Source organism: Lepidochelys olivacea (assembly GCF_965140295.1).
Source record: "Lepidochelys olivacea isolate rLepOli2 genome assembly, chromosome: 19".
In the NCBI taxonomy this organism is placed as follows: Eukaryota; Metazoa; Chordata; order Testudines; family Cheloniidae; genus Lepidochelys; species Lepidochelys olivacea.
This window is the reverse complement of record NC_140429.1, coordinates 9,482,777-9,494,982: the sequence shown is the minus strand read 5'-3', so window position 1 is coordinate 9,494,982 and position 12,206 is coordinate 9,482,777. Positions and strand designations below refer to the sequence as shown.

At 50.7% G+C, this 12,206-nt stretch overlaps 1 protein-coding gene across 1 annotated transcript in view; it reads right to left on the bottom strand.

Moving 5' to 3' along the window:
* The window catches only part of EXTL1 (exostosin like glycosyltransferase 1), a 46,773-nt gene extending 38,112 nt beyond the window's left edge, over positions 1 to 8,661 (bottom strand). The window contains exon 1 of the mRNA XM_084609618.1: positions 6,065 to 8,661. Coding sequence (XP_084465744.1) covers positions 6,065 to 6,999 — 935 coding nt within the window. The 5' untranslated portion in view covers positions 7,000 to 8,661. The remainder of the gene's footprint in view (positions 1 to 6,064) is intronic.
* Positions 8,662 to 12,206: the final 3,545 nt, after the last annotated feature.

Sequence of the window (12,206 nt, the reverse complement as noted above, 5' to 3'; positions counted from 1 at the left end):
TTTTAATTCTCGGGATAGCAATTACTGGGCTAGAACCACATTTAGCGCTCCAGGGCAAGGGGTGTTTTAATTATGCACGAGGCAGAGCTCTCCAGGCTGACAATGCCTCTGTCACGTGCACAAGAAATAAACCCTTGCTTTGTCTCTTGGGAGTACGAGGGATCCTGAAATGAAATAGTTGCAGAGAGAGACGCTCGCCGGAGGTGGAGGACACAGACGGGCTCAGAGAGGGTGAGTACCTAAACCTCCTGTGACTCAGGATCATAGTATCGCAGGGTTGGCAGGGACCTCAGGAGGTCATCCAGTCCAACCCCCTGCTCGAAGCAGGGCCAATCCCCAATTTTTGCCCCACATACCTAAATGGCCCCCTCAAGGATTGAACTCACAACCCTGGGTTTAGCAGGCCCATGCTCAAACCACTGAGCTGTCCCCTGATCTTCAGGAACATCCGCACTTTGAGCTGCGGGTCTGATTCCCAGCACGAAGCGACCTATCCAAGCAGCGGGGGCGGGGGGCTACCCCCCCTAGGATGTGCCTGTCCGAGACCACAGGTATCCTCAAAGGCATCCCGACCCCAGCCCCTGGAAGACAGATCGGGAAACGCACATCAGGGAATGACCTGTCCTGATTCTCCCTAAGCTCCCTGACACAAACACCCTTGACTTGATTGTGATCTCACGTGCACTGGTGCAAATCCATTGACTGCAATGAGGTTCTCGTGAGCACCGTCTGTGTTCAGAGAGGGAAAAACCATTCCTTCCTTCTGATTCTCAACCGGGCTTGGCAGTGGGTCCAGGCTGCTCCCATTCCCTTCTGAGTGGGAGGCTTCACCAGTCATTTCTAGACCCTGGGCCAAATCCTGGCCCGGGCTGTGCTGCTGCAAGGCCCCAGGGCACACCCTCAGGGAGTGTTATTGCTCCTGTTTTACAGAGGGGAAAAATGAGGCAGAGAGGGAGATTGTGGCAGAGGCAGGAACAGGGAGACCCAGCCCTGTCCAGTCACAGCACCCCCTTTCCCATGGGACCCCTTCATGGCAACTCTCCATATCCACTTGCAGGCTCTCAGGGCCTTGGTCATGCTTTACTCCATTGTAGTGAGTTCTCCTTTTCTGGGCCCCTTTCCCTTCTAGTCTCTTCCACGCAAGAATCCTGATCAGGGCTGCCCTGTGCTCCATGGTCCTGTTTCTCAGCGAGGGCTGCTTTCCTCTTTCCCTCTGCCATGCCAAGCCGCAGGACCTGGTAGCCTCACCAGGATGCACTGCTCCGGGGACCTGATGTGGCAGCTCTTGCCACCCGCTTGGCGGGCAGGATCTGACGCCGCCCTGGACATCTCTGCCGTTCTGACCCATCCACGATCTCCTCTCACCAGTCCGCACGAGACCTGGGAGGCTGGGTTTCTGGTAGCTTTCCAGTTAACAGAATCGGTCGCCTCAGCCCTCTGAGCCACACAGGGAAAGGCCCCCCATGGGGGCAGGCTACGGAGAGGCCTTCACGGAGTTCCTGCTTCAGCCACTGCGTCCTGCGAGGCGGGCGAGACTGCCAGGGGCCTTTGGAATTCTGATGGATCTTTTCTCATTTCCCTGGCTCCTCGGAGTCTCCCTGCAGCCCCTGATAATCTGCTCCACCTGATGACACACGCAGGCCACATATTAACCTCCCGCTACCTCCTAATGCCAGCGGCCGACGATGGCTCTAATGCTGTTGCCCTGAGAGGCCTTTCCTGTTGATCCGATCTCCCTGCGAGACGGAGATATTATGAATCTATTATGGGGCTGCTGAAGGGCATCTGTCGCTGAGCAGAGACGAGCAAAGACAGAAAGCCTTGGTGGGTTCTGGAGAGACCCATCCTCTCCGCCCGTGTTGGTGCCAGGCCTCATGTTCTCAGTGAGCGCTGCCTTCTACCCATCGTCAAAAGAAGCTAGAGCACTAGCAAGTGCCTGCTTCCCAGACTAGCTGCCTTCACCCGGATCTGGACAAGACCCACCTTTCAGCCTGGGAGGTAGCTCAGTGCCTTAAGGCCTGTTCCCGCCTTGGCATCTTCTGAGGCTGCCAACAAAGGGGGCTCTGATGTGGAGACTTGGCCACTAGGGAGAGCTTGGCAGCAATTAAGGTGCCAGCCTGAGACTCACAAGGCCTGGGTGTGATCCCCAGCTCTGCCACAGACTCCCTGGGTGACCTTGGGCAAGTCACTTCCTCCCTCTCTGCCTCAGTTTCCCATCTGTACAATGGGAATAACAGCACTGCCTTGCCTTACAGGGTTGTATGAAGATAAACACATGACAGATCAGGAGCTGCTTGGACATGACAGTGATGGGAGCCGTGTGAGTCCTACAGCTAGGAAGCTCACCAGCCCTCGGACGGTTATGGGCTTTATCCCTACCAACCAGTGATCTAGAGGCAAAGGAAGGCACTCTATCCTGTGCCCATGGCAGCCAACCCCCAGAATCGTTGTTGTGAACCCAGTCACTACTTGAATGCGAGATCCTCAGTGTCTGAAAAAGCCAGTAGCCTTATTAAACCTTAGCTAGAGTCGGCTCGAGGAACTAATGATCTTTAGTTAATGAAACCATATTGAACAGACCTTTAAAAAATACCAACATGTATATCTTCCCCAGGGCTTTGCAGCCATAGTGTGGCCCCTGGGAGCTGCCACTACCAAGACTCCTATGATCTGACAAGCACCAACCGTCCCCTCCCCTTGGGGAAGAGAGCAGAGAATGAATGGGACCTCCCACCCCCACAAAAAAAAACTCTTCCCAGTGCTGCACTAAAGGATATAATTGCTGCGGACGGGCGGAGCCATCCCTGGGATGTGCAAACCTAGTGACGCTGTTATGATCCATAATGACACCCCGACCCCGGCTGGAGGAGTTAGTTCAAGAGGCTAGGTGTGCAGTTTGGGATGGCGATACTCCCTGGATGCACCTCGTCAAACCCTACCAAGGCTGTCTCAGCCCTTCTGCCTTGGGAGGTAGCTATACTGAGTCCCATGCACCTTACTGTGTGAGGGTCTTTCAGACGAACCTTGAGAACTGAGCTGGCAAAGGTCAAAGGTCCCCAGGCTATTTCTGAGAGAGGATAGGGGGTCTTTAACCAGCGTTTTCCCTCCCCCCAGCACTGCATGGCACACTGGGTGCTGCCCCCCGCCTCAGAGGTGGCTGTGTTTCTGGTGTGCTGTACGTATAGGGTTTCATCCCGGGCTAGCTTTGTCATTGGCTTCAACGAGAGCAGGAGCCGACCAACGCAACTGCTACCTAGGTGGGCTCAAGTGTCCGAGTTTGGCATTCAGTTAGATTGTGTGGAAGGTGCTGGGCAGGATTTCAGGGCAAGGAAAGGGGAGGAAATGAAAGTCCAGAGGGGCCCCACTCATTAGGACTCTGTGCAGAGCCCCGTGACCTCTACTAGGTGCTGCTCAGAGTGGCATTGAGATACTCCAGAGGAAGCCATTGCATCCATCCCGTCTCAGCCATCTAAGGTGCCCCAGCAAGGGCATGGAGAGGAGGCGTCATGGGGAGCCGGGTGAGGGTTTAGAGAAGCAGCATAGCAAAGGCAGAGATGGAGGCAAAGCAAAAGGATGTGGGGAGGCTAGAGAGAGAGAGAGCGTAGCAAGGGGACCACTGCAGGGATGCTACCAAGAGCCACTGAGAGTAGCATGATGTGGGGACACCCTGACGGACGGTGCATGGAGAGAACACAGACAGGGAAGAGCAGTGCAGGGAACATGGTCAGTGCAGATGTTTGTTGGGGACCCAGAGCGCCAGCTCGGTGGATGAGGTACCTTCAGACTGCAAAGCCGGGTCTAGATGAGAGTTACCCACCCCTGGGACAGACATGGCCTCTCAAACCTCTGGAGCTGATCTGAAGCTACCCACAGCTGGGGCAGGCGCATCCTGGGATCCATCGCACACTTTGACCTGCACTGCTGTAGTGGTCAACCAGCGCCAGAAGTCTGTTTCCTATGTGCCTGGCTGCCTGTGGAGTATAAAATGCCCACTCGAATCTACTGGGCAGAGTTTCATCCCTTATATTTAAAACTAGAGGCATCAGGACTTCTGACTGAACAACTCCCACTGGGATCCCTAGTGATGGAGTATAAAAGTAAGGGGACAAAACAGTCCTTATTCTCCTCTCATCATTCCACTATGTCTAATGACTCCCTCTGCTGGGTCTCATCTTGCTAACTGATAGCAACGGGCTTGAACCGAAACCCTGAATCGGAGTGCGTACACACATTGACCGTCAGGAAAGTGACTCGTTGACAACCATCATCAATAACAGCTCAGAGGAAAATTAAAATGCAGGAATTGCCGGACTGGAGCAGACCAGGGGTCCATCTCATTCAAAAGCCTGTCTCCAACGGGGACCAGCACCACTGTGGGGCCAAGAAACTCCAAAGTGAACAATTATAGAATTGCCTGCCCGCAGGGGGAGTCTACCTAACCACCACCATCGGTTAGTGGGTGGCTCATGCCCTGGAGCCAATCTCGCCTCACCTGAATGTTCCTGCTGCTGGAACCCTTCGGTCAGTGATCATTTGCAGTCACAAGAATGCCCGGTGGCACTGAGCTGAGCCTGACGCCACAACATGGCCCTGCTGGAAAATCCCACTTGAACCAGTGCACGCTCAGCTACAGCCCTTCAAGGAACCGAGCGGCTCCGGAGAGATGCTAAGCGCTCTCAATGTAAAGTCAATGGGACACGTCGCTGTTCAGCACCGCTCAGGATCAGACTCTATGGCTGCGTCTACATTGCAAAAAAACCCACCCCAGAAACATGGCAACGAGTCTCAGAGCCCAGGGCTACAGACTCGAGCTCCCGCTATGACATCTAAGGTGCGGATGTTTCCGTTTGGGCTAAGGCAGGCTCTAGACTCGCTTCCCTGGCTGGGTTTCAGAGCCCCGGCTCCAGCCTGAGCGGGAACGTCTAGGCTGCTATTTGTAGTACCATTGCATGAGCCCGAGTCTGTAGACCCGGGCTCTGAGACTCACTGCTGCTAGGGGCGTTGGGTTTTTTTGGCAGTGTAGACGCACCTACGGGTACAGCGGCACTCAAGCTGAAGGTGGAATTTCCAGCTTGGGTAGCCAGATGCACACAGGACAGACCAGCCGCCCGAGTAAGTCCCTAGTGTCCCGGGCAAGACTGTACTTGGGGCAGCTAGCCATCCTGCTGCCTTCCCCCCCACGGCTATGCTTCTATATTTAGCCGCGAGGTCAATTAAAGGTAGCACACGTGTGTCTAGCTGAGTTGGTAATAACACCTCCAGCTTGAGTGTAGATGTGATCTTAGTGAGTAAAGACGCTAACAACCACGGCATTGCAACAGCTCAGCAGTAATCCCCGTCATTACCAAACTGAGAAGTCCTGCCTAGAATCAGTATTCCAATAAAACAACCTCTCCACCAGCCAAGGCACTGCTATGGGCCAAGGGCCGAAAGCCTGGATCCAGATTTCAAGCACCACCACGTTAGGGGGTGTTCAGCTCTGAGGGTTTAGTCTGGGCTCAGCTCCAATGAAAATATTTATGCTGGGGCGGGGGACGAGGGGAGCAAGTATCATTCCTCTCTGCTGGAATTCTGGAAAAAAGCAAATCTCCTATTAGAGGGGCAGCTGTGCTGATCGCAGATAAGAGCAGCTCTCACTAGATTATTTGAACTTTAATACAGAACAGGCACGCCCTGCATTTCACTTCCCATCACGGAAATTAAGCAGTGATTTATACAGCAGGATGGGAAGGGGGAAGATGACTAGAGAAATTACCCCTGTCTGTTATGTGACTCGAAATGTTCAGGGCCAGATCTTCAGCTGGTGTAAATCATCACAGCCAATGAAGCAATGGCCATTTACATCAGCGGAGGATTTGATTCTCAGCCAGGAGAGACCTCTTTTCCTCCCTTCTTCCTCTGTCTTTGCATTTTCATTGGCTAACTACATTCCAGTGCACTATTTATCTTGGTCCAGAGCCTCGGCTCGTGTGGAGTTTCCTCCATCCCCTAGGGATTTCACCCATAAATCACATCTCAACATCAGTAATGATTGGAGTACATCTTAACATCAGTAATGACTTACTTTTCATAGTCAGAGTTATCCTTGTCACAGCGTGTGTCCTTGTGTTTCTCCCAGTCTTTGCCATGTCTGCAGGTGGTCAGGGAGATGATATCCTTGCCATTATGGATATGGTGTAATGCATTCCTGGTGTCAGAACCAATGCCAGTCAGGTACCTTTTCCCTTTAAAAGCCAACTTGTACTTCTTCTTAGGAGGCACAGAATTCTGGTACAGCCAGCCCCTCTCTCCACCCTTCTGAGGATGCTCCTTCGAAAACAAAGGGATGGAGATATCAAAGCCAGGCCTGAAGTTCTCAACATAAAAACTTGCCTTGGCCAGGATGGCCTGTCCAATGTCAAAGCCCAGATCCTCTGTGTAATTCGGCCAGGTGCCTGAGTAAAGATTAAATATCAGATGGTTTCGGCCGTCGTTCCATAGAGGGAAACCTTGGATTTTATCGTTGATGTTGTGAACGTACTGGATGGAGAGATGATCCCTATCCAAAGTATCAATATTTAGGATAAAGAGGCAGGCTTCTTCTGGGTTGGAGGTGTAGTATCGGGAATCCTCAATGGATGTGATTATTTTGAGGTAACTTTCTGACACTGGGTCCTCTCTCTCCATGGGGTAGACAAAGACCTTGAAACCATGTTTCTCACACCTCGAAAAATCAAAGCAAGTTTCCATGCGGCACCTGCTGTGCTTATAGATGTTCATTCTTGACTCCCTTCTGACTTTGGCAGATTGTTTGTGGGGGCCTCCATCACTCTGAAGTTCTTCGGGATCTGCAAAGCTCTTGAGGAGGGACCTGTCCGTCCAGCGGGGCCAGTTCTTCAGCACTGTGGCTTTCTTTCTGGAGAGGAAGGCCAGGCGTCTTAGTTGGTCTCCTCCAAAGAAGAAAAGCAGAAGCCAAGAGGCAAAGAAAGTTATGAAAATGTATTTCTTCCTGGTCTGCATATGTTCATCTGGGACCCTGACTCCTCATTTGAACCAGGAGGAGGTGAACTTAATCAGCAGGTAGATTCAGAAAGGAAGATCATTCCAGTGGACTCCGTTCGCAATCCAAAGTCCACTAGCCAATGGCAGCTTCCGAACTGGAGTGGGAGCAATTCGGAGCATGTGTTTTGTATCCTGTCTTTTTCAGGACTTCGGAGCACTGTATTAATCTGTAGGCTCTTCCAGCATTTCCAGCTCCACACACTTCAAATTGGACTCTTGTTGCTTTTCTTATTTAAAATCTGTTCTCCTCCCATGGAGATTTAATAGCAAAGCTTCCCTAGCACCATTCGGTTCTGTACCCTTCAATTTCTTGACGCCGTACAAGATTTCCAAACTGTCTGATTCTGTCTTCTATAATGCAATATTTATTTCAGCATGAAATTGTGTTAAGCAATGATCATTTTTCTACCACTGCTTGGCCTGGCTCTTAAACCCCTGGAGAAAAAGGTTACACCATTCCTTTCTCTTGGGTTAATACTCTGTGTCATTTTAATCAGCTCCCCCACACTTCACTGTTTTAGTTTAGATGTAGGATTTTTTGCCCCAGTCCCTTCAGACTTCTCTATGTATCAAAAGTTTATACTTTCCTGCAGGCAGCAGATAAATGTCTCTCTGAGTGGCTCACTCTAATGCTCTCATTTAGAAATCTTTTCCTTTCCACTTCTGACAGCTTTTAATCTCAGTCTCCCCTTTACCTTCAATGGTCCATAGATAGAGATCACCACTTCCTCTGCCATTGAAGAGCTTCAAGAGAGCAGCCGGGGCTCCAATCTGCTATCCTTCGATTGATCTGTCTGTGGAGCTTTGACTTCTAGCTTCTTGCTGTGTTTGGGGAGCATTTCCAGTTAAAGAGATCGCAGTGCTGAAGGCATGTCCCCATGCCCTTTCCACAGATGATCAAAGCAGCTCTTGGTCACTAATTGATCAGAGTTATACTGACATCCTCAGCCTCATTAGAGTCTTTGGAGGTCTTTTAGGAGTAAGCTCTCTGCACTTTCTGCCTGTTATTAAGCTCTCTCTTTCTCTTTATCCCCTTTGGTTAGCCCTTTCTCTCTGAGTGGAGAGTTATTTCTGTATGTGTATGGGGTTTTTTTTTACCTCCCACTTCTCTGGGTGGATGAAGAACTATGCTCTCTCACCTTACCTTCTGTAATTAGCCCCCTCTACCTCTGTGTGCATGTATGGCATGTACATATTTATACAGAACATGTCCTAGTTACTGTACCTAGTCACCTTTCTCTCTGCCTGCCTATTTTCTCTCTGTTTCCGTGTCGTCCTCTCTAATCCATGATTAATTTCTTCTTGCTCTCCACTCACTTCCTCTTCTCTCACTCTCTATTAAACTACATTTATATCTTTTTCTCCCCAATCCTCTATTTTTTCTCTTGCTGACTACTTATCCTGCTCTCTTTCTGGGTATGTATCTGGCTTGATCGCCTTTCGGTCTCTCAGGACTTCTATGTTGGTCTCTTTCTCTGTGTGTGTCTATCTTGAGCTCTCTCTCTCTCTATTTATTTTTATTTCCATTTTCTTTCTGAGCCCCCCTGTGCTTCTTTCTAGCTGCCTATCTGGGGTCTAGTCATCCGTCCCTCTACTTCTCTCTCTGGCTCTCTCCCTCTCAGCCTGCCAAGCAGCAGCTGTCACACAGCGTTCTAATGCCACTTTCACAACCTTCCATCCCGGCCCCGCCCACTCGTCTCTCATTCGTCCCCCAACCCCTCAGGGGGCGGGGCTTCTACTTAACTCCTTCCTAACCGAGCCGCAAAAGAGGGGAGGGGCCTGGAAAGGTCCTGGGCTTGCGCTCCGATTGGCTGTTAGGCGCCCGCCCGCAAGAAGGGGATCTGCGGGGCTGCGTGTGCGGCGAATCCCAAGGCAGGGGGGGTCTTCTCTGCTCCTGTCTCATCCCGTCCCAATGGGGGTGCAGCCGCCCCCCCCCAGTAGGAGCCTGGGAGGGGAGCCTAAGCCTGACAAAGGCACTGTGTTGGTAGGGACTCGGGAGAGAGCCTATAAATCGCCCCCCACCACACACGCACCGGCTAGTCGTAACAGGGATTCATATATAGGGGGAATCCAGGTGCACCCCTTACAGTGATGTGATTGGCCCAGGGAAGTGCCAGGGGGATCTTCTCTCCATCCCCCCGAGCCAGCATGGAATCAGACCTGGCTTTATTTAGAGAGAAAGCTAAATAACCCCCACCACCTCCTAGGTGACTTAACAGTGATTTGCTTGTAAGGGGGATTTTCCCCACGCCCTGCCACCAAAGAATCCTGGCAGCGATTTATTCCCAGAATCGGATGAGCAGGAAAAATTCACACACCCCTGGCATCTTCTTAGCCGTTCATTGTAGGCAGGAAGAGGGAAAATATCCCGCATGGCCTCTGAGTATTGAGAGCAGAGATCTGGTTTTAGAGGAGAAGCAGGGAAGTCCCCATAAGATGTCATTTATCAGGGAGGGAGAATGCCAGGAAATCCAACCTTCTTCCCCCCACCCCATTGCCGTCACCACACAGACACTCCTGTAGCCTTGTCAGCGATTTCTTTGCGCTCCCCTCAGCCAGCCACTGTGCCAGCAATTCAGTTTCCCTTTTGGAGCCTGATGCTGATTACAGAGCTCTGGGCACAGCAGGAGGGAGAAAGAATCAGCTCTCATACTTTCTGGAAAATGATTATTTAGAGATAGGAGCCCTGAAAGCACTGGGCCGAGTAAACTCCATTGAATTCAGTGCACCTGATTCTCCTATCTGACCAAGGTGATGTCATTGACCTCAATGGAGTTGATCCAGATTTGCCCCGGTGTACATGAGAGGAGATGCAGGCCCGGGGCTGTGTTTAACATACTAAATTCTCTGCTGATCAACTCATAATAACGTTTCTTTGGTTCAGTGTTGTCATTTGGATTCCCACAAAATCCCGCTGGGCCAGAGGGATCAATTCTGGTTTACACCGGCTTGGGGAGCTGCCTTCCTGACTGGAAAGTAATTTGATGACAGACCCCCAGTGGTGTCTCACCAGGTTTTCCTAAAGTCAAGGTAGCAGCACCTTGTTTGTTATGTGGGAGCACCAGTGTTCCTCGCAGACTTTAACTGGGAAGAAGCAGACTCTAGTGAGCGTCAGGACCCCTGGGCTATTTTCCCAGGTGTGTCACTGACACGTTAACCTTTAACCCACCTTAACCTCAGTTTCCTCATAGATACCATGCATATATATTTAATACCTACTGTCGCCGCCTGCCTCACAGGGCAGTTGTGAGAATTAATATTTGGAAAGTGCCTTAAGAGTGTAGCCTACAGGGAGAGGTATTTACAAGGGTGTAAGTTAAGGCAGTAATGTAATAAGCCTACAAGAACTTAGCTAAACAAGGCATAAGGCTCAAAACCCTTAGCATAAGCAGCTAACCAGGAGTAAGATATCACAAAATAGGATGGTATAATGACTAAACTGCTGGCAGGTAACCACAAGATGCTAGTTTATACCAGCCTGGGATATTTTACATTAGGAACATGAGCAGATGCCTGACCACAAGCGTGCCGTGGTAACCGAGGTATGTGCTGAGAAGCTTGAGTGCAAAGGCCTAGTAAACTGAGGGAGAAGGGCACCCCACCACTACTAGGGAATGGACCGACAAATCAGGGGAAAGGGCTGAACTCTCTACCGAATGTGCCTTAGGCAGAATGACATCAGCATTATAAACACGTTCTAACAGTTGTGTCCCAGCCTGTATGCCTTGGGAGATGTAACTCTTGGGAGATGCCAGGATGATGACCACTTGTGGTGATGATGTTAAGGATGAGGATGACGGACACTTCGGGTCCTTTTGCAAGGGATGGAGGAGGATGTGGATGCTCAGACACACATGCTGTGTGATTTCTATCTGCCTTGCTGGGTTTGGGTCTTTATTAATTGTGTTAATAAGACAATTGCAGATTCAGAAGGTTTTTCCTAAGTGTGAGTGTGGCAACCGTGCAGGACAGCGAGGTTCCCAGCTAACCAGTAATTCTAATAATGCTGGGCCTGACCTTGGGACAAGGACCCACCAAACTTCCATGTCTTAATTGGTTTCAGAGGAGCAGCCGTGTTAGTCTGTATCCGCAAAAAGAAAAGGAGGACTCGTGGCACTTTAGAGACTAGCAAATTTATTTGAGCATAAGCTTATGAAAGCTTATGCTCAAATAAATTTGTTAGTCTCTAAGGTGCCACGAGTCCTCCTTTTCTTTTCATGTCTTAATTGGGAATTCTTAAGAAATACACAGTCAATAGATCAGGGAACAAGATCCTGAGATGAAAGAGAATCCCCTCCCATCTCTTTCCTGGGCTCCGATGATCACAGTCTTCCATGCCCTTCTGTCCTTTTTACTAATTCCCTTCTCCCCCTCTTCCCAGTCTTCCAGCGCCTTGCAAAGCTTCACAGGATCTGGAATTCAATCTGCCACTGTCTTTGCAGGCTGTAGGCTAGTTTCCTGGATGTTAGTTTCCCAGATCTAGATTCTGCTGTCTATGTCTGTGAAGTCAATGGGATTATCTTGCTGGGGCGTGCAGAATTTGGCCCCTGGCCTATAGGGAAAGTGTGAGGGCAGGGACTGTGCAGGTATCCCAAACACCAATGATGATGGCCTGGTTTTCAAAGGCCCTGAGCACCTGCAGCTCCCATTTACTTCAGCGAGGCTTCAAAAGCTCAGTACTTCCGAAAGATCGTGGAGTGTCCCTGCAATCCCAGTGTCACTACATCTCCTGGTTTCTAGCTCCAGATCCTGGGTCCCTGGCGCTACTCACTCCCTGTCGTGTCCTCTGTTCCTCCTTATCCTTTCAACCAGTGATCGTCCCATGCCCTTTCCCCAATCAAATCTTTGCCATCCAGCTGCCTAGCTGCCCCCGCACCTCTTGCTGCAAGCACTCTGAGTGGGCTCCAGGCTCCCATCCCCTGCTCCTGCCTTTCTCATCAGTCTGTTTCCATATCATTAATCTCCACTCTTTGCTCCTATTCGCCTTCTTAATCCTTCTTATTCTCATTTTCTTCTCAAGCCTCCCTGCCTGGCAAGTCCCTTTATGAATGGCTGCTAGGGTCACACCGGTCACAGTGGGGATTTTCCTTTGTAAGGGAGACCGGCTGATACCAAGATGATTCAAGGATCGTGCCGCACCCTCTGCGACTTCTGCCTCCACCTGA